The following is a 20,094-nucleotide window of genomic DNA, read 5'->3' as shown; positions in this document are numbered from 1 at the left end:
CCCAGGGGTGCTTTACCACTGAGTTACATCCCCAGCCCTTTTTTAAAATTTTGAAATAGGGCAGGCTGGGGAGATAGCTCAGTTGGTAGAGTGTTTGCCTCACAAGCACAAGGCCCTGGGTTCAATCCCCAGTACAATAGTAATAAATTAACAAACTATAATAGGTGAAATAGGGTTTCACCTGGCTGGTGAGGGCTGGCCTGGAACTTGCCATGCTTGGGCTTAGCCTCCTGAGTTGCTGGGATTACAGGCATATAGTCTGTTACTCCAGACTGGAGTATCTTTTTGATCCAGAGGTTTTAAAGTGAGGACCTTATTAATTTCAAAGTGCTTACATTTGTTCTCCCTACCCGGCTGGTTTGTTGTTTTCTTATTTTATTTTATTTTTACATATTATTGTTTGCTGAGAACTGTGTTGGATTGTGATCAAGTCGTGTGTCCTATTGTATCTCCCCCCGCCCCTGTGGTGCTGGGATCGAACCCAGGGCCTGTGCTTGCAAGACAAGCACTCTACCACCGGAGCTATCTCCCCGGCCCCTCTATTGCATCTTTATTCAATTTGTACGATTATTTTCGGGCCCACTGCATGATTATTCCACGGGCTTAAACAGGTGCCAACTCCTCTCTCTGCACATGAACTGGGCTTGCTGGGTGACTTCATTCTTCATTCCCACACTTGACTTCTGTCTGCAGAGTTGCCAGATTCCGGAATGACTGAAACTTGGGGAAGGGTGAGGCCAGCTTCTGGGCTGGGTTACCGACCCTGCCAGTGGGCAGACCCCAGCTGAGGCCTGAGGAGTACTGCCAGGGCCAGGTGGGGAGGGGTGCGGGGCGAGGGGGCAGGCAGTCTCGTTGCCAGGAAGCGAGATGGGGACACAATGGGGCCTGGAGCTGGGCGGGGGTGGGAGCAAGGGTGTCCCGCTACCGCTTCGCCCTCCCCAGCCAGGAGCCACACAGCAGGTCAGTGCATCTGGGGCCTCCCCTTGGAGCGCCAGTTCCTCTCGAGGCACCCCCAGGACCCTTTCCAAAGCCCTAAAATCTGCCCCCGCCCACCCGCGAATCCGGGACTTCCCTGCCCAGGCCCGGTCTGCCCGGCCCGTCTGCGGGTGGAGAGCGGAGATGGCCCTGAAGCTGGCTCCCTGCCCCCGGCCCCCCACCCCCGCACGGGGCCGGGGAGCGGCCGTTTGTTTTCCCGGCGCCCGGGATACGGACGGGCCCCGCCCCAGGCGTGCTGCTGCGAGCGGCGCCGGGCAGCGGGCTCCGGGCCGTGCGAGGCGGAGGGGCCGCGGCCGCCACCATCTGTCCACAGGTGCTGCGGGCTCTGAGCGCCCCCGCCCGCGTCATGGGCTCGGACTACTGGGTCGGCCCTTGGCGGCCGCACCGGCCCCGTGGCCCCATCGCGGCGCTCTATAGAGGACCGGGGCCCAAATACAAGCTGCCGCCGAACACCGGTAGCGCGGCGGCGCCGGGGAGGGTGAGGGGGTCGGAGGGCGGAAGATGGCCGGGCGGTCAGCGCAGGGGACGGCGGGCAGTGCCGGGAGAGGGGAGGTGGGGCCGGCCCGGCTGGACGCTGCGTTCTCCGCAGGCTACCTCCTGCACGACCCCTCGCGGCCCCGCGCCCCCGCCTACACCTTCGGTGCGCGCCTGCCCACGCAGCAGTCCACCTGCGGCCCGGGGCCCTGCCACCTGGTGCCCGCCCGCATGACCGCGCGCGGCCCGGACAGCGCCCCCGCCTACTCCCTCTGCGGCCGCCTGCGGCACTCGGCGCCCTTCCGCACTCCAGGACCGGGTCAGGACCCCTGGGACCCTGGCCTCCCCAACGCCAAGCTCCCTCCGGGGAGGCCCATCTGGGAACCCCGCCCAACTGAACCCCGATTCTCCCTCTGTTCCCTAACGCCTCGTATTCCGGACCTCGGAGTCCAGATCCCCGAGCCCCACAAGGCTTTGACCGGCCGTGGTTCTGATTCCCGGGTTCCAAGACCCTGGCCCGGTTCCACCACGCCCCATCGGTCCCGGCCCACACCCTCGGTCTGTCCCGCAGGCAGGTATTTCCCAGAACGAGCCGGCAACGCGACGTTCCCCAGCGCGCCGCGTCACACCATTGCTCCGCGAAACTGGGGTGTCCGCGCGGAGCAGCAGAGCCCAGGTGAGGCCAGAAAGACCCGCCCCGGCTCTGCGAGGCTTCCCGACCCCGACGCGGGACGGCCCGCACGGGCGCGGCCCGCGGTGACCTCCCGGCCCCCGGCTGGCTGGTTCGCAGGTCCGGGAGCCTACTCGGTGCCCTCGCTCTTGGGCCCACGCGTCGTCGGCAAAGTCTCGGCCCCGACTTACTCCATCTACGGCCGCAGCACAGTGGGCAGCTGCTTCCAGGACCTCAGCAAGGTGCGGGAGGGCCGCAGCCCAAGTCCAGAGGGTCGGGTCCGCGGGGAGGAGAGGCCCCACCCAGCACTCGCCTTGCTCTCCCACAGACCCCCGGCCCCTGCGCCTACCATGTGGTGAACCCCGGGGTCTACAAGACCCGCGCCCCCCAGTTCACGATGCTGGCGCGAACGTCGCTCCCCCAAGACAGCACTCTGAAGCCGGGACCCGCGGCCTACCACGTGGACCAGGTGGTCTGGAGTTCAGGGTCCAGAGTCAGGGTCAGGGGATGAGGGCCCGGGTTCCTCCGGTGTGGGTCCAGAGAGAATAGGACGGCCTTCCCCGCGCGAAGCCGACAGCCGCCGGCTCCGTGAGGTCAGCGACGTCTTCTGGCCCACAGCACCGGAAGCCTCGCGGCTGGACCTTCGGGATCCGGCATTCAGACTACCTGGCCCCGATGGTGACCGACGTGGACGACTGACCCGCGGGCGGGGTGGGGGCTCGGGCCCCCTGTAGTGCGCTTAAAGCTTCCGGAGTCAGCCGCGTGTTCGCCTCTCTCTCTGCCGCGGGCGGGGTCAGGGCGGGAGCGTCCACATCTACAGAAGAGCTGGAGAGGGGTGTCCCCGCCGCACGGCTGCCGGGAACCGGGCGGGGCCCGACGGGATCCACCCGGGACTCAAGGTCCCGGAAGCCTTGCATTCGTTGGGCAATTCGCGGACTGGACGCAGGCAGCGAGCAAGGCTTCCCTGGTGCAGCGACTGTCCAGACCCTTCTAAGGGTGCCTGCCCTCCTTGGGCCGCTCTGTTTATTGCCGAACTGCCCCTGCTGGTGGACAGTGGCCAGGTGTGCGCGGACCCTGCAGTTTCCACCCTGTGGCCGCAGGTGACGTGGGGTGGAACCCGACCGGACTCAGGAACAAGAGGGCCGCAGTACTGAATAGGTATGGGTCAGGTCACTCTGTGAGACCGAGAAGTGGAAACCAGACACCGAGGGAGCGGCACACATGGAAGAGAAGGGTGGGCACCAAAGGCACAGACAGGAGCCGGGTGGGAACAAGTGCAGGGTGTCGCAGGGACAAGGACGGGGGAGGGGCTGGACTGGGCGATAGGTGTGTCTCCTTCCCCGCAGGCCCAGAGCAATGGCAGACCCAGGAACTCCACCAGCTCCTATGGCGCCAGGAGATGGCTCTGGGGGAGGGAGCGGGGAACCTCCTGACCCAATGCCCAGGGCCAAGCAGCTCCCAGAGCTGATTCGCAGGAAGAGAGACGGAGGCCGCCTCAGTGAGGAGGAGATCTGGGGCTTTGTGCGTGCTGTGGTGGAGGGGAGCGCCCAGGGGGCACAGATCGGTATGCTGGGAGGGCCAAAAACCCTGATTCCCACTTAAACCCTGGCCCCCACTGCCCCCTAGACTGCCTGTCCCCAAGGATGCCACAGCCCCCACCACCACTGGCCCCAAGATACCATGCTGTGGGGACACCCACTCATGTGCTCACACCCAGGGGCCATGCTGATGGCCATCCGGCTGCAAGGTATGGATCTGGAAGAGACCTCTGCGCTGACCCTGGCACTGGCCAGGTCTGGGCAACAACTGGAGTGGCCAGAGGCCTGGCACCAGCAGCTTGTGGACAAACATTCCACAGGGGGAGTGGGTGACAAGGTCAGCCTGATCCTGGCACCTGCCCTGGCTGCATGTGGCTGCAAGGTTAGAGACTACTTCCTCCACAAAACCTTGACTCGAGTCAGCAACCTGGCCACACTCCGCTCCCAACCTCAACTCTGCAGATAGAACCCAGGCTTGTCCCTCCCACCCAGCCCCCAGTATAGAACTTGGGTCCTCCTTAAGCCTCACCAACAGAAAGCAGCCCCTCTTCCATCAGGAGAGGACCCTGGAAGGAAGAGCTGGGCATTCCTCTTCCTTTGTGCCCTAGACTTTTCCCCATGGATGATCACCACCTTCTCCCCAACAGAGATCCATACTACCCCTCCCAGCCAGGACAATTTGCTCTCCATTCTCAGCTGGATTAATTCCACCTGAAGTGCTAGCTAGGGACGGTGAGGGAACATGCTGGAGTGGGTGGTGAGGGAGCTGTGCAGGAGCACTCAGCCAACATCCCTGCCCACCAGGTGCCAATGATCAGCGGACGTGGCCTGGGGCACACAGGGGGCACCCTGGACAAGCTGGAGTCTATTCCTGGGTTCAATGTCATCCAGAGCCCACAACAGGTACAGGAAGGCCACTGACTGATTTTATTTTATCTGGATTGATGGGGATCTTAGTCATAATCCCTGATGGGTTATTTATCAGGGTCATTAATGAGATTCATTGATAGTCACTGGACTTGGGTGGGGTGGAGGGAACTTTGATCAGGATCATTACTGGGGACTTGGTCACACTCACTGGGTTACTAATTAACAGCCATGGGCTTGGAAAATAGCTCAGTCAGTAGAGTGCTTGCATTGCAAGCACAAATCCCTGGGTTCGATCCCCAGCACTGAAAAAAAAAAAAAAAAAAAAATTAACAGCCATACACTGATCATCTTCATCAGATCAGAGGGCAGAGCCACTGCCCATAGGTCACTGTCCCTGAACAGGGCCAGTGGGGTCCCTCATCAGAGGCTGGGTGGGGGGGTGCATGTCTTGACCAGATGCAAGTGCTGTTGGAGCAAGTGGGCTGCTGCATTGTGGGCCAAAGCAAGGAGCTGGTCCCTGCAGATGGAATCCTGTATGCTGCGCGAGATGTGACAGCCACAGTGGATAGCCTGCCACTCATCACAGGTGACCTGACCCAACTCCAGGCACAGCCCTCTGCCTCAGCCCTCTGCCTGTCAGGGTCACAGACCCCTGATCTCCGATTCACAGTCAAGGTCCTCTTATTAGGGGTAACGTGTGACTCACCACAATCATAGGTGATCTGACCCTAGTGAGAATACCTGGCCACAGACTCATGAGGGGGACCTGAATCTTAACCCACTAGGCAGTGCTGTCATAGGGGCGAGCCCCTCCTGACCCCATACCTCTGCCTCCCCCAACAGCCTCCATTCTCAGTAAGAAGGCCGTGGAAGGGCTGTCTGCCCTGGTGATAGACGTTAAATTTGGTGGGGCTGCAGTCTTCCCAGACCAGGAGCAGGCCCGAGAGTTGGCAAGAGCACTGGTGAGCCTCTGCACATGGTGGGTCTGTGTCAACTGAGAGAAGCGGCCCCACCTCCTTACATCCTCACTACTCTGCCAACTCAGCAGTTCAGCTGGACCCCAATTGGCTTCCCTTCCTTCCTTCACCTCCCACCAGTCTTCCCAGTTCAAGGCTGAACTAGGCTTGTGCCTAAGGAAAATCTTCAGGGTGCTCCTCCACCCCAAGTCAGGGTCAAGGTCCTCCCGACTCCCATGGCTGAGGTTTGGCATAGTGCTTCCTCCCCACCCCAAGCCTTCTCCGACCTCGTCCTGCGGGTCTGGCCGCCCAGGCTACTTCCAGAGCTGGAATTAGACAATGCAAGATTGTGGTGGAGGCCCCGCGAGGTGCCAAGCAGAGTCCACACTGAGCCAACGTTCTGCAGGTTGACGTAGGGGCGGGCCTGGGGCTCCGGGTGGCCGCAGCCCTGACAGCCATGGATAACCCCCTGGGCCGCAACGTGGGCCACACCCTAGAGGTGGAGGAAGCGCTGCTCTGCCTGGATGGCACAGGGCCACCGGACCTGCGGGACCTGGTCACTAGACTCGGTAGGAGAAGCGGTTGGGGCTGGGGAGTGCAAAGCCGCCCTACCAGGCGCCCAGCCCTTACGACACCTAAAACTCGCCCGGCCGGCCCGCAGGAGGCGTGCTGCTGTGGCTCAGCGGACACGTGGGTAACCAGGCCCAGGGCACCGCCCGGGTAGCCGCGGCGCTGGACGACGGATCCGCGAGGCGCCGCTTCGAGCAGATGCTTGTGGCACAGGGTGTGGACTCGAATCTGGCCCGATCGCTGTGCTTTGGGACCCCGGCGCAACGCCGTCAGCTGCTGCCCCACGCCCGGGAGCAAGAGGAATTACACGCGCCTGCGGCCGGTGAGCACCAGGGATCCGGGCCCCGACCCCGCTCCCAACCCCGGGCCTCCCCGCGGCTGCCCGGCGCCTTCACTCTCCCCGCAGGCACCGTGGAGAGCGTCCAAGCGCTGCCACTAGCGCTCGTGCTGCACGAACTCGGGGCCGGACGCAGCCGCGCTGGAGAGCCAATCCGCCTGGGGGTGGGCGCGGAGCTGCTGGTGGACGTGGGTCAGAGTCTGAGCCGCGGTGAGTACCGCCCAGGACCCCAGGCCACGCCCTCTTGCCCGCCCCTTCCGGGTGCGCCCTCCAACCTCGGAAGCCCTGACCGCCCTCGCCTGGCAGGGACGCCCTGGCTCCGCGTGCACCTGGACGGCCCCGCGCTGAGCGACTCGCAGCGCCGAGCCTTGCAGGGAGCGCTCGTGCTGTCCGACCGCGCGCCCTTCCCGGCCCCCTCGCCCTTCGCCGAACTGGTCCTGCCGCCCACCGCCGCGCAGCCTTGAAGCCCCACGGCCTCCGAGGCAAGTGCGTGAAGGGGCGGGGCGGGGCGGCGCGCTGCACGTGACCCCCAAGCATGCGCCGTGGTCGCGAGCGGGACGGCGCTGCTTCCGGGCCGGGCGCCCAGAGCGAGGTGCGGGCGCCCGGGAGGTGGGGGTCCGGGCCGGACCTGCGCTGGGTTTCTCCAGGGCTCTTCGGCCGCCCTCCCGCGGGACCGAACCTCAGGACGCTAGGAGGGAAAGAGCCGTGCCCCAGCCGGTTGGCGGAGCCCAAACCCTGCAGCGACCCGGCGGGGGTGGGCCCCCGACCTCCGCCAGGCAAGGGCTGTGAAGGAGCCGGGAGGTGCGGGATGGGGCCTCCAAGCGAGAGCAGACGTCGTGTGTGCTGGGGAAGGTTAAGTCCGGTGGTGCGGGTTTTCTGCTGAGCGTGCGACGAGGGCCGGAGAGCCGCCTTTGAAGTAGCCCTCGGGGCGACCGGCTGGAGAGAAATGGACGTATTGTCGATATGCTTGCTCGCAGTGCTTCCATCAAGCGAGACAGGAGGCTCACAGAAGTGAATGCTGGGCTGGGCTTTGGGATGCAGACGCAGGGTGGGGTGATAGGACCAAGGCTAACGGGCTGAAGGGACAAGAGGGACATTTGTGAGACTGGCCATACGTGAACTTTGGCACCACGTAAGATGGAGTTTGAGGTTTCAGAAGTGGACAGATTTGGAGCTTAGGGGAGCAGGTACAGGAAGAGTGGAGGCAGAGGTCCAGGGATTGGGGGGCCCCGGCATCTTTGTTCATTCTCTTCTGGCTCCTGACGTCTTTGCTTTCTTCTAGGAGGATCAGGACCATGCTGTTGCTGGCTCGGGGGCCCAAAGCCAAGGCTTGGCTTTGGCTCTGTCATCCCAAACCACCAATACCCCCTAGGGCCATGGGAAATGAAGCCCTGCACATGAGGCCCCGGCACTTGTCAGGGCAGGGCCCACCCCAAGGCCCTGGGCTTCGAATCAGGCTGCTCATCACTGCCCTGTTTGGGGCTGGGCTAGGTGGGGCCTGGCTGGCCGCCAGAACTGAGAAGGAACAGTGGCGGCAGCAACGGCGGACAGAAGCCCTGCGCCAGGCTGCTGTGGGTCAGGGCGACTTCAGCCTATTGGACCACCAAGGCCAGGCTCGCTGCAAGGCTGACTTCCGGGGCCAGTGGGTGCTGATGTACTTTGGCTTCACACACTGCCCAGACATCTGCCCAGATGAGCTAGAGAAGCTGGTACAGGTGGTACAGCAGCTGGAAGCCAAGCCTGGCCTGCCCCCTGTGCAGCCCATCTTCATCACTGTGGACCCTGAGCGGGATGACGTGGCAGCCATGGCCAGATACGTGCAGGACTTCCACCCAAGACTGCTGGGTCTAACAGGCTCTGCTGAGCAGGTGGCCCAGGCTAGCCGTAGCTACCGTGTATACTACAGTGCTGGCCCCAAGGATGCGGACCAGGACTACATTGTCGACCACTCCATTGCGATCTACTTGCTCAACCCTGATGGCCTCTTCACAGACTACTATGGCCGGAGCAAGTCTGCTGAGCAGATTGCAGACAGTGTGCAGCGGCACATGGCTGCCTTCCGCAGTGTCCTCTGAACCACTGCAGCCTGGGCCCATCACTAAACCATGCATCTGAGCTCTGTGTGTGTGTGATCTGTGCCAGCACCCCACAGGGGCCAGGCAGCTCACTTCTCTGCATAGAGTAGGCAATTCCAGTGGGTCCTGTTTTAAGGGTGAGTGAGATGGCAATACCACTTTTATTAGGTTGGCCCAGGCAGGAGGCAGAAAGCAACCTCTCAGCATACAGGGAGAACAGGCCCACCTTCCCCCCCGCCCAGCTCCTACTCAGGGCTGGGCCATGGAGGGAGCTGTGTAGGTCTGGAAGCGCTTGTGGGCTCGCTGGTGGGTGAGCAGTCTCAGAGACATGGTATCCACAGCCGCTTCCAGCCCTGGCTGTTGGCTGATCTCCACTGTGTAGTCATTGGCCTGCAGAGGCAAGCCATCAGCAGGGTGTGGGGACCATTTTCCCCACCCATGTGACCCAAGCCACTTACCAGCTGCAAGGAGGCAAGCATGGCACGACACACCTCAAAGGCAGGCTGGCCAGCCACCAGCTCTGCAAAGGGACACCACTCGTTGAGCTGGGGAAATCGTGAGACCACCTGGTCCCCATAGGTGTGGATATCAAAGGGCACGTGCTGCTCCTGCATGGGGCAGGGGCATGTTGGTGACAAGGAGGGGTAAGTCCTGGACAAACTCAGGCAGGAAGCTCCAGTCCTCAGGGAGTGCCCTCCCTGCCTCACCTGCTCCAGGAGCAAGGGCTGGATGGTGTCTTCCCAATCCCGGACGCGCTGACTCAGCTCTGTCTCCTGGACAAACTTCTGGGAGGTGGCAATGAAGAGCTCCTGGAAGAGAACCGCAGGGACTTCGTCTTGCGCCTGAGGCTCCCTCGCCCACTCCCTGCCTCTGACCCAGGCCTACCACATTCCTTCGAACCAGCTCCTCGTAGCTCAGGGATTCTGGCATGGCCTCTGCATCTGAGGAGGGCCGCCGGTGAGCTGCTGCAGCTGCGGTGCCACCACACCCTCCCTCCCACAGTTCCAGTTCCCTCAGACCTACCCAGGTCAGCAGCCTCCCCAGGCTTTGCCCCCTCGGGCTCCACATACTCCTCGGGCTCCAGAAAGTCATCTGCTGGGACGTGGGATTAGCAACCACAGGCAGGAACTCAGCTGGTGCCGTTGCTGAGCCCCACCCCAGTGCCAGCAAGCACCCACCTGCTGCTCCCAGGTCTTCCAGGGACTCCTCCAGGCGGTCATCCTCTGCAGGCCACAAGCCCTCCTCAGCCCTAGGCAGCCACCGCTCAGCTATCTGTCTGGAGAGAGCATCTGTAAGGGCACTGTCATCTCCCATCAGGGGTCCCATGGTGTCCCAGACCTCAGCCAAAGGGGTACTCGCCTCCCGCCTCTGCAGCTTCCGAAGGGTCTCAAGCTGCTCCTTCACATGCTTCCAGTACAGGACCTCCATGTCTGCAGACAAAAGCCTTGTGAGGGGCTCCCATCCTGTCCAGGCTCATTCTGGTTCACCCAGGGCCTTCGGTGACCCTGGTCGGGGTGGGAGAAGGTAGAGTAGGGCGGTCTTCCCTAGGCAGGTTGCACGTGGGGCCTGCCTCACCTGCAAAAGTTGGGCCTTTTCTCCGGGGCCTCCTGCTGTCAGCATGGTCAGCATCTGTGAGGAAACTTGGTCAGCAAGAACCAGGCCAAGGCCTGGACCTCCATACCAGCTGGGGTGGGGACTATTAACAGCCTTAGGAAAGGGTGCCGGCCCTCCCTCCTCCATCAGCCCTGGCTTGGCCCCAGCACCCAGGGGGCGAGGTATCCCACCCCAGCCCACCATGCCACTCACAGGTGGCCAGGTACCACTGGTGGAAGTCCTGCAGCTTGGCAGCACCTTTCCTCTTGCGCTTCTGTCCTGGGGCCTCCTCCACACAGGGAGGCACAGAGTATGGCCTACCTGGGGGCAGGCTGGGGCTGTCTCAAAAGCAGTCATGGGATCAGGGTACGAAACCCACCCCCACCCCACTACCCCATACTCCAGCAAAACTGGTCAGGGGAGCCTGAGTGGAGGTCCCTGGCCCAGTTACCTTTCTTAAAGGGCTTAGAGTCCAACGAGTCAAAGGGGTCCAGGCTCTGCCAGGGGTCTGGGGTCTCCTGAGCACAGTGCAAGCAGACGCTGAGGGTGGGTAGACCGCACACTCTTCTTCCCAAGCCCAAAACCAAGTGCAGTGACAGCCCAGGGAGAGGCTGTCCACTCGACCCAGGGTCAGAGGGTGCCACGCAAGGGAGGGAGGAAGGGCCCAGAGCTATGGGGGACTTTGATTTCTGGAAGCAAGCCAGTTCCTCAGAAGAGTACGGCCAGAAGGGCGCTGAGGGCCGCAGGAGCAGAGACGCGATGGGCGTCCTGGAGCACACCCTCCCTACCCCTCACCTTCAGCTGGGACACGGGCTCCGGGACGCGCTCCCGCTCCCGCAGCATGTACCTCCTGGACAGGGTACTCTGCAAAGAAAGCGCCCACAGGGTCCCTGTCCTGCCCTTGTCCACACAAGACGCTGGGTGCCCAGCAGCTCTGACAGGAACCCTGCAGGGACCCTCTTTGTGGCAAGTTCACATAGTTCAAGGACAAAAAACAAAAACCTCAGGGAATACTCTAGGACACACCAACTGGCCATGAGAAGACCTTTTCTTCTTTCAAAATAAAAAGCAAAACATGGAATATGACAAACATTCACCCAGAATTAATGTTAGCCTTCCCTCCCGTGTGTCGGACTGATTGTTTGACTGATTTGTGGTACTGGGAACTGAACCAGGGCCTTGTGCATGCTAAGCAAGTGCTTTACTGGAGCCACATCACACCCGGGTTTTTTTTAAAAAAATTTAGAGATAAAAGGGTTTCTGAGCTCTATAAAGGACGGATTTACCCCACGGGAGCTGAGGGGGGCAGCAGAGGCCTCTGGAACCATTCCCTAGGCCAGCCTCACCTCAGGGGTTGGTTGGCATGGCATCCCCGGTACTGGGAGCTCCATGGGGCTCAGACCACTGAATAGCAGCCCACCCGCCAAGGAGCAGCAGCTGCCCCACTCAGAGGGGAAAGACATAGAAGCTGCCATCAACAGGCTAGCTGCAGGGCTGGCAGTGGTAAAGCGCATGCCTGAAGCCCTGGGTTTGATTCTCAGCACTGCATATAAATAATATAAATTTTAATATTTAATATAAATAAATAAAATTAAAAAAAAAAAAAAAAGCGAGTTGCAGAGTAGTCTAGGACAGGCAAGCTCCTAGGCAGGGTCCCCAGCTGGCCAGATATACAACGAGTAGACAGGGGCAAAGATCAAAAGGCTTAGGAATCACTGTACTGTGCTGTGCTGTGCTCCCCGTGAGGGTCGCTGCCCCACAGCCAGGGCTCGCCAATGGGCAGCTCAACTCCATCACGTCAGGGACCACACCTGCTGCGGGCTCCTGGGCTCATCAGGCTCCAGCATGGCCTTGGGCGCTGTGGCCTCTGGGAGTTGTACCGCCTCCTCCTCCTCGACCTCATCTTCACCCCCACTGCTGGGCGCTAGGCCTTCTGGAGAGGTGCCTAGGCAGGCAGCAAGAGATCCATCAGCCCCAAGGAGCCCTGAGCCCAGAGAGCAGGCAGGGTTGTTCCTTGGGGAACCTGACAGGTCAATCCCTCTGCTCAGCTTCGCTCACTGCACATAGAGGATCCCACAGAACCTTACACTCTGTCACACTCATGTGCTTTGTTTGGTTCATTTCTGTGTGTGTGTGTATGTGTGACTAAAGATTAAACCCAGAGTCTAACACTGAGCTACGTCCCCACCCCTTCTTATTTTCAATTTCAAGACAGGGTCTTGCTAAATTGCCCAGGCTGACCTTGAACTTGCAACCCCCCCCAGCCTCAGTTCATCTTGGCAAACCTTCCTCTTTATTTGCTGCCACCTGTATCTGTCCAGGGAAGGCCAGGAAGACAGTCAGAGGGCAGTTGCTGAGGCTCCATGGGGCTGTGCCTGCTACCTGTACACCTCACCCACCACAAGCTGCTGAGCCAGGGGCAGGCATGGCAGGCTGGGGAAGCTGAGAGCAGCCTATTTAGAGTTCTGTCACCAGTTTAGCCTCCCTGGTCCCTTCCTCAGCCCTGCCAGCCCACCAGGGCGGTCTCTCTCACCTGGCTGCTGGGAGAAGTCAAGCTGTACAGTGACAGGATTCCGGCACCCAGAGACTTCCATTGGCTGCTCCTCAGCCCTCCCGGTGTCTGGGAGGCAGGGGTTAGACAGGGTCAGCCCCCACCCCATCCGAGAAGGTTCCTATCTGAAGCCCATGGAGCCCTTCTACAGGGGTAGAAGCAGGCAGAGTCCAGGAGGTCCCAGGCCTCAGGCTGGGGAGGGAGCCAGCTGGTCCCTCACTGGCTGGCCACTGAGGCACAGCAAAGGGGGGAGAGAGAAGAGCTCCAGCCAGGCCACCCCAGTGGAGCAGGAGCCTGGGAGGAGGCAGTTCCCAAGCACAGAACCAGTGGGCACTGGGGACCCAACAGGAGTCCCTGAAAGACCTCCTACTCCTTCCTTCCTGCCAAGTGCCCAAACCCAACTCTTACCCTTCTGGTTCCTTGGTATGGTGCACGTGCCCACCGGCTCTATGGGGCACATGCCCACCGGCTCCAGCATGAAGGCCCCTCTGGGATGGGGGGTGCATGTGTTCATCCTGAAATCCTTCCGGCTGGCAAGGACCTCACCCTGATGGCTGTGTTGGCCAAAAACACATGCACTGAAGAGGTCCTTCTCAGGCAGGCCTCTCTCCTCCTCCAAGCTGGGCTCAGGCCCATACCTGTACAGAGGACTGCTGCTCTTCTCCACTTCATCAGGAGCCACCAAGGCCATCGGCAAGAGAGGGACAATGAGCAGCTCCTGCATGAAGGCCAGCATGTGGGTGGGCCCTGAATGCCTCAAGCTCCAGGCAGGGACCCACATGGAGCAACTCCAGACACACCCATCCAGACAGCTGGGCACTCACACTGGGCACCTGGTCATTCTTCAAATCCACATTAGCCCGACAGTCAGGGAAGTCGTCCAGCGACAGGAACTGTGGAGACAGCAAGAGCATGTGGTGTGCAGCACAATGCCACAGGGCAGGGGTCACCAATGCCACTCACCTCATCCTCTACCTGCTGGGGGGCCCCCAAGCTGGTGGTCCCATTGGCCCCATCTTCCTGCACTGAGGAGAGCTGCTTGGCTCGCCTGAGAGAGAAGAGCACCCCGTGGGTGTCCTGGGGGCTGTGGGCCTCCCAAGCTGCACGCAGGCACAGTGTAAAGTGAAGGCCGCTGCCTCCCAGCTCCGCCTCCAGCACTCACCTCTTGCCAGAGATGAAATCGAGAGCCTGGTAGACCAGCGAGTAGAGGTACTCCACCTGGCAGCCAGAGGCCAGCAGTGAGGACAAGTTAAGGAGGTGCCACCCACAAAAGCCCACAGCCACCCACTAAAAGGCCCGGCCATCACCTCCAGGTCAAACTACTAGTCTAACCAGCATTACTCCAACAGCCCAGGCTGCGTATTTCTGCTCTGTCTCTGTTCTCCACAAAGCAGCAAGCATGGCCTCCTCAACATGGGAACAACCACATCTCAATGGATGCCTCACACAGCCCTGGGTGGCAGGCCCCACAAACCAGGCCCCTCACACCCACATCTGCTCCTCTTCTGCCCACAGGCTCCCGCCAGCTCCTCCATTCTGGGAGCCTCTGAGTCTCTGACAGCCCATCAGTGACCTGAGGTCATTCCCTTTGCTTCTTGTCTACCTCCTCCACAGAACAGCTCTTACCACTCAGCTGAGGGCTAGAGTTTTCTGAGATGCTGATGATGAAGCACTTACAGGTGAGGGGTAGGGGATGCAGAGTGCGTACCCACGCCACCTCTGGGCTGCTGCCAAATGTGCACAAGGGAAAATAGAACCCACAGCACACATGACCCTCTCTTTCTGGCAGTGACTATCTCTTTATTTTTTGCAATGCTGGAGATTGAACCCAGGGCTTCATGCATGCTTGGCAGCACTCCACCCAAGCTACACCCACAAGTACCATTTCAAACCTGAGTTTATCCTTTGGTATTAAAAGGTGAGGCCTACGGTGCTGCCAGGACAGGTCATGGACAGGATAAGCACTGTCGGCTGCCCCAGCGAGAAAACTGATCACAGGCACACTTGCCACCAAAGAACCCAACTGGTAGCCCAGCGGGGCCCACCTTCTTACTGTAGACGCAGGCTGAGCCCTGGATCAGCAGTGCTGCCTCGATGAAGTTCATTGTGGTTTTGCCTTCGTCAAAAGAAATGCAGATCTGGTCCAGCTGTAAGAAACGACACCAGTGCAGAGGAAGCCAGGGCCCAATCTATGCCCATTCTGCAAAGGGAAGCCCTGCCCACCAAGCACCCATAGCCCAGTAGCTCCAGCTTGGCTCTAATCCCATCAGCTGTCTCTGGGTGTTCCCAGAAAGAAGAGACAGGTCTTGTGATTCCCTACTTCCTGCCCCCTCTAAGACCTGGTATTTTGGGAGAGGGAGGTCCCCAGAGCCCCCCCGTCCACAGCAGCTGCCTCAGAAGGCACTGGACAATGGGCCCACTTGCGTTAGGGACAATTCAAATGGACCTCAGCAGGACGATCCCTCACCCCGAGAGAAGGAAAAGAACCTCAGGGTATACGCAACAGCAACAAATGCTGGGGTCTCCATCCTCTGAGCAGAGAACTCAGCAAACGGGTTCAGTGAGGTGTTCCTTTCCTCTGCAGCCCCCTGGGTCCCCTGAGCCTTGGCTCCTGCATCCCCCTTAACACCACAATCCTGGGGCTCTCCTCCCACAGCACACCTGCAAACACACCATTTGTCCACCCCATACTGAGCTACCAACCATATGCCAACAGTTCCCAAACCCATCTCTAGACAAGCATTTTCCAAGAACTCGGACCTCATTTATTGAGGTACCAGGCACCCCCCGCTTTTTCTGAGGTATTAGGGATTAGACTGGGGCCTCACGCAGGCCAGGCTCTACCACTGATCTGTACCTCAGCGCCCCCCACATTTCATCTCCACACATAACTCAGGAGCCTCCCCACAAAGCAGGCCCCTTGCCTGCACTGCTCCCAGTCAACCCTGGAAGCCCCTTCATGTCTCTGCCCTCTGATTTTGCTTTTCTGTCTGCCGAGAATACCTGGCTCCATAGTCCCCCAGTGTAAGCTCCCTATGGGGTCTCCCTCCCTCTCTGGGGACTCCTTGCCACCCATTAGTGTCATTTTTCTTTCTTTTTGTAGTACTGGGGATTGAACCTAGAGGCTCTCTACCACTGAGCCCTTTTTAATTTTTTGGTTTTTTTTTTTTTTTTTTTGGTACTGGGTATTGAACCCAGGGGTGCTTAACCACTGAGTCGCATCCCCAGCCCTTTTTGTAATTTAGAGACAGGGTCTCTCTGAGTTGCTTAGGAGCTCACTAAGTTGCTAAGGCTGGTTTTGAACTCACGATTCTCCTGCCTCAGCCTCATGAGCTGCTGGGATTACGGGCATGTGCCACAGCACCCACTTGTCCTTATTTTTTATTTTGAGACAGTCTCACTAAGTTGCTCAGGCTGGCCTTGAACTTGCAATCCTCCAGCCTCAGCTCCGGAGTAGATGGGATCACAGATGAGTCGCTGTACCTGGCCCTGTCAGCGTTATCTTGCTGCACTGTTTTTGAGTCTCTTCTTCCTTACTGGACAATGAACAGCATCAAGGTAATTCCAGCCTTTTGTTCAGTGCCTGATGCAGGTGCCAAGTAGATATTTGATGAACTAAAGATGTGGCAGTATCAGAACTAAGCCTGAAAAATGGATGAACTCACCAGGCAGGTGAAAAGCATGGTATTTTTGGAAGAGCAATCACCCAGCCATGCGAAAGCAGTTAGCAGAGACAGGATACAACTATTCAGGAGAATGCACATCATATAAACCTGACCAAAGGGTAGGCTGTGCTGGCAAAAAAGCTAAGATGCTGGGCACCATGCCAAACAAAGAAGGGGAATGGTCTGCAAGGGTGTCACCAAGGGGAGCTGTTTCCACTAATTCCTGGGGGATAAAAGAAATCTGGTAGGTGGGGTGCAGAAGCATTACAGTCTACAGGAGTATGAGAGCTGCAGAATGGCCTGCCCTGAAGAAAGGATATTCAGGAGACCCAAGCAGAGGCCCTTCCCTTTGAGGACCCCCAGTCCGGCCAGCTCACTTGCTCGGGGATATTACACTCCATCAACCTTCTCAGGACTCCAGGTTGGATTTCTCATCTAAACCCCTATGTCCAATTCTTCAATCGTTCAGATGTTTTAACCAAGATCCATAATGGGGCTGGAGCTGTGGCTCAGCGGTAGAACACTTGCCTAGCACATGTGAGGCACTGGGTTTGATCCTCAGCACCACATAAAAATAAATAAACTAAACAAAGGTATTGTGTCCATCCACAACTGAAAAAAAAAAAAAAAAAAAAAAAGATTCACAATATCCATACCAAATTCTAGGCAGCCCCCAACTCACTGCCCAGAAACTCAGGTCTCAGCTCCTTTCTTCCCCTGCCCATTCAATCTCAGCTCTGCCAAATCCAGACTGCCCTCTAGTCACCCTGTCACCCTGGCCCAGCATCCACCTCTGCATTGACAGGACTCTTTCCTCCTCCCACCTCTCACTCCCACCCTGCATCTACTCTCATCACTGCATCACAGAACTCTAATGGCTTTGTGCCACTCTTAGAAAAAAGCCCAAAATCCTAAACAGAGTCCCTAAGGAAGACCCCACGCTCGACCTCCTCCCTCTCCAGGCACGCAGGCCCACTTTCAGGCCCTCCACCGGACAAGTACCTTCCCACCTCAACCTTCAAACAGTGTCCCTCGGCATGGAACACTCTTCAGTTCACTATGAGATAGCAACTCCTTTTAGCCCAGACAAAATTAGGTCTCCATTACACCCTTCACAGAACCCTAAACCTTTCTTTCAAAGCTGGCATCACTTTAGGACTACCCAGGTGGTAGTGGGGAGTGAATTTGCTGCAACTTTGGACACACAAGTTAATATCTCTAGTGTCTGCATGAATAGTTTTCATAAGGATTATGTGAATTTATGTGTGTAAAACAACGACAGTGCTTGACCTAAGTATGCACCAAGTGTATGATATTTATGATTCTGTGTTGCTACTGCCTTAGGACCCAGTCATTTGTCAAAGTGCAAGTCCTTTCAAAGCACAAATTGTGTGCTTTGCTCACCATTATTTTTGTAGAGTTTTGGTTCTTGTCACACAATGGACACTTATCAACAATGAATAAATAAGTGGATAAAAGAAGTTATACCATCATAACACAATGTGTTAGGGTGAAAAAAATTTGATAATTGTCTGAAAAACAAAAGTACACCAAGAAAACCAGAGGCCAGGAAATAAGGCCTTCAGGGGCAGAGAGGGTGTGGCACAGCAGTCTAGAGGCAGGAGGGAAGGTGGACAAGCCAGGAAGGAAGTATTCTTATCAAGTGTCCCCAAGGACCCTGCTTATGTTCTCTGAATTTTCTTAGCAGACTGCACTGAAGCAGAGATGGTCAATCATCAGACCACAAGTTCACTTAATAAACATTTATTCCACACCCACTATGTACCAGGCACTCTACGAAGCAGAAGAGAACATACATAATCCCTGCCCTTGCAGAATTTACAAACTAGGGTGGAGAGAGGTCAGACTGGTAAACAAGTGATAAACATTCTACAGTACAAAAAGTACTATGACAGAGTTGGAACTACTTTAGACATGTATACAGTGCAGCTGATATTTAAGGTAAGACCTAAAGGATGAAAAGGACTTAGTCATAAAAGAATATTCCCCAGTACAAACATAAAGTATATAGACCCCAGTCAAGAATGAGCACAGAGAAACAGACTGACATGGTTCAAATGAACAGGCAGCAAACTGACTGAGATGAGGTTAAAACAGTGCACACAGCCAGACTCAGAAGAGGAAGTTTGGATTTACTCTAGTGCAATGGAAAGCCACTGAGGGGTCTTAGGTTGAGCAATGCTGTGGCCTGATTTTAATTTTTGAGTCACACCTGCTTCTGGGTGGAGCATGGATTGGATGGGGCCAAATACGGAGATAGGGAATTCAGACTGAAAGTTCTAAACAGATTCAGGCTTGAACCAAAGAGAACGGAAAACAGATTAATTCAAGTAATCTAGTGGTATAACTGACACAACTCATGGGTAGACATGAATTTCTCTTAACTTTTACCTTTAGTTGAATAGTGGAGCCATTCACAGAATAAGGAAGACTGGGGTTTGACCAAAAAAAAAAAAATGAAGAGCTCCACTTTAATTAAACTGAGATGCTCACATAACCTCTAGTATCAAGAGAGCAGCTAGATACAAAAGAGAGAGAGTTGGCCAGGAATGGTGGCCCCACCCACATCTATATCCCAGCCACTGGGCTGAGGTAAGAGGTTTGCAAGTTCAAGGCCGTCCTTAGCAATTTAGGAAAGCCCTAAGGACTTAGCAAGACCCTGTCTCAATATAGGGGCTCAAAAAAGGGGTGGGGATATGGCTCAGTGGTTAAGCAATCATGGGTTCAATTCCCCCTTTACCGAAAAAAATTGGAAGAAAGATCTGGGACCAAGCCAAAAATCTGGGCGATGTCCTCATACATCACAGGTAAGAAAAAAATCACAGATAACAGTGAAAGAGACCATTTAAGGGAAAGAGAGCTCCACCCTGAGCAAAAAACAGGAGAAAAAAAATTAGGGGAAATAGGAAGAAAATCACGGCATCGCTATTTCAAGAAGGCAGGCAGGCGTGGTCAACCCAACATGCTGGCGAGCTGAGTAAGATGACACATCTAGCGTCCTTTGAATGTGGTAGAAAGGAGGGCACTACTGATTAAAACGAGACACGTGTGAGTGCTACTGTGTGGGCGCTGAGTGAAGTAAAATGCGATCCTAGACTACGGCTCCGTAAGAGAGGCTGACACGGTTGTCAAATAGGGAAGGGATTAATTGCTGATAGGAGCCCTCTTACAGCACGCACCTCGGGGGCAGGAGTGCTTGCCTGCATGTGAGGCCCGAGGTTCGAACCCCAGTACCGCAAAAAAACAGAAAAGAAATCCCTCCCACGGAGCGACCCACACCTCTCCACACACAAACGTGCGCACGGTAACGAAAACGGGGACGACGATGCCTCCTGGTCTGTACAGTGCAGGGTTGAAAATGCTGGTCACCAGCCCATCTCACGGCAACGTCAGCTCCAGGCTCACCTACTAGGAGTGGCTTCAAGAGGCAGAGCTGGAGCTGCGGCAAGGGAGGCCTGAGGACCAGTGCGGGAGGCACCGACGGCCGCAGCCCCGGAGGCGGCCAGGCCGCCGCGGGCCCGCGCGCCGACCCGCCCGCGCCCACCCCGCCGCCTCACCTCCTCCAGATACTCGCCCAGCTGTGCCGCCACGTCCACCTCCCAGTTCTTGGTGAGGTCGCGGATGGGCTGCAAGAGGTGGGCGAAGCGCGCCTCCTCGTCCTCCATGTCCGGGAGGGGCGAGCAGCCGGGGAGCAGACGGCTGGCTTCCGACGCGTTCTCGACCTCAGCCCGCCACTGATTCTGGCGCCATTTTGCTGTTCCCGCCCAGGAAGTACGTA

At 57.7% G+C, this 20,094-nt stretch overlaps 4 protein-coding genes across 11 annotated transcripts; 3 read left to right on the top strand and 1 right to left on the bottom strand.

Moving 5' to 3' along the window:
* Window positions 1-1,266: 1,266 nt before the first annotated feature.
* CIMAP1B (ciliary microtubule associated protein 1B) lies at window positions 1,267-2,895 on the top strand. Of its 2 annotated transcripts, XM_079142447.1 has the most exons (6): window positions 1,267-1,451; window positions 1,586-1,789; window positions 2,042-2,146; window positions 2,261-2,382; window positions 2,469-2,609; window positions 2,759-2,895. In XM_079142447.1, the coding sequence occupies exons 1-6, from the start codon at window positions 1,343-1,345 to the stop codon at window positions 2,837-2,839; spliced, it is 762 nt and encodes a 253-aa protein (XP_078998573.1). In that variant the 5' UTR covers window positions 1,267-1,342; the 3' UTR covers window positions 2,840-2,895. The 2 variants fall into 2 exon arrangements, with proteins under 2 accessions (XP_078998573.1, XP_078998572.1); XM_079142446.1 differs by having other exon boundaries at window positions 1,586-2,146.
* Window positions 2,896-3,068: 173 nt separating this feature from the next.
* On the top strand, window positions 3,069-6,875 carry TYMP (thymidine phosphorylase; the record flags this gene model as incomplete). Of its 3 annotated transcripts, none has more annotated exons than XM_079142440.1 (10): window positions 3,069-3,201; window positions 3,487-3,704; window positions 3,858-4,060; window positions 4,483-4,581; window positions 5,005-5,134; window positions 5,392-5,510; window positions 5,911-6,073; window positions 6,166-6,396; window positions 6,481-6,621; window positions 6,718-6,875. In XM_079142440.1, exons 2-10 carry the CDS (start codon window positions 3,497-3,499, stop codon window positions 6,873-6,875), a joined length of 1,452 nt encoding a protein of 483 aa, XP_078998566.1. In that variant the 5' UTR covers window positions 3,069-3,201; window positions 3,487-3,496. The 3 variants fall into 3 exon arrangements, with proteins under 3 accessions (XP_078998566.1, XP_078998567.1, XP_078998565.1); XM_079142441.1 differs by having other exon boundaries at window positions 3,109-3,240; XM_079142439.1 differs by having other exon boundaries at window positions 3,166-3,298.
* An 831-nt stretch (window positions 6,876-7,706) lies between these two features.
* Window positions 7,707-8,491, top strand: SCO2 (synthesis of cytochrome C oxidase 2; the record flags this gene model as incomplete). The annotated part of the gene is made up of 1 exon (XM_079142448.1): window positions 7,707-8,491. One exon carries the CDS (start codon window positions 7,707-7,709, stop codon window positions 8,484-8,486), a length of 780 nt encoding a protein of 259 aa, XP_078998574.1. The 3' UTR covers window positions 8,487-8,491.
* A 122-nt stretch (window positions 8,492-8,613) lies between these two features.
* On the bottom strand, window positions 8,614-20,020 carry NCAPH2 (non-SMC condensin II complex subunit H2). Of its 5 annotated transcripts, none has more exons than XM_079142436.1 (20): window positions 19,874-20,019; window positions 14,676-14,777; window positions 13,793-13,848; window positions 13,594-13,678; window positions 13,455-13,523; window positions 13,269-13,348; window positions 13,039-13,184; window positions 12,613-12,699; window positions 11,891-12,024; window positions 10,875-10,943; window positions 10,531-10,597; window positions 10,293-10,400; window positions 10,062-10,115; window positions 9,842-9,916; window positions 9,665-9,754; window positions 9,510-9,581; window positions 9,372-9,427; window positions 9,194-9,295; window positions 8,945-9,094; window positions 8,614-8,876 (listed from the first exon to the last, which is right to left on the bottom strand). In XM_079142436.1, exons 1-20 carry the CDS (start codon window positions 19,979-19,981, stop codon window positions 8,736-8,738), a joined length of 1,851 nt encoding a protein of 616 aa, XP_078998562.1. In that variant the 5' UTR covers window positions 19,982-20,019; the 3' UTR covers window positions 8,614-8,735. The 5 variants fall into 5 exon arrangements, with proteins under 5 accessions (XP_078998562.1, XP_078998564.1, XP_078998561.1 ...); XM_079142438.1 differs by having other exon boundaries at window positions 9,510-9,578; window positions 19,874-20,018; XM_079142435.1 differs by having other exon boundaries at window positions 9,665-9,758; window positions 9,846-9,916; window positions 19,874-20,018.
* Between the last annotated feature and the right edge of the window lie 74 nt (window positions 20,021-20,094).

The sequence above is a fragment of the Sciurus vulgaris genome, assembly GCF_902686455.1.
Source record: "Sciurus vulgaris genome assembly, chromosome: 5".
NCBI classification, from domain to species: domain Eukaryota; kingdom Metazoa; phylum Chordata; class Mammalia; order Rodentia; family Sciuridae; genus Sciurus; species Sciurus vulgaris.
The sequence above is the reverse complement of the archived record's forward strand: the minus strand, read 5'-3'. Positions and strand labels throughout refer to the sequence as shown.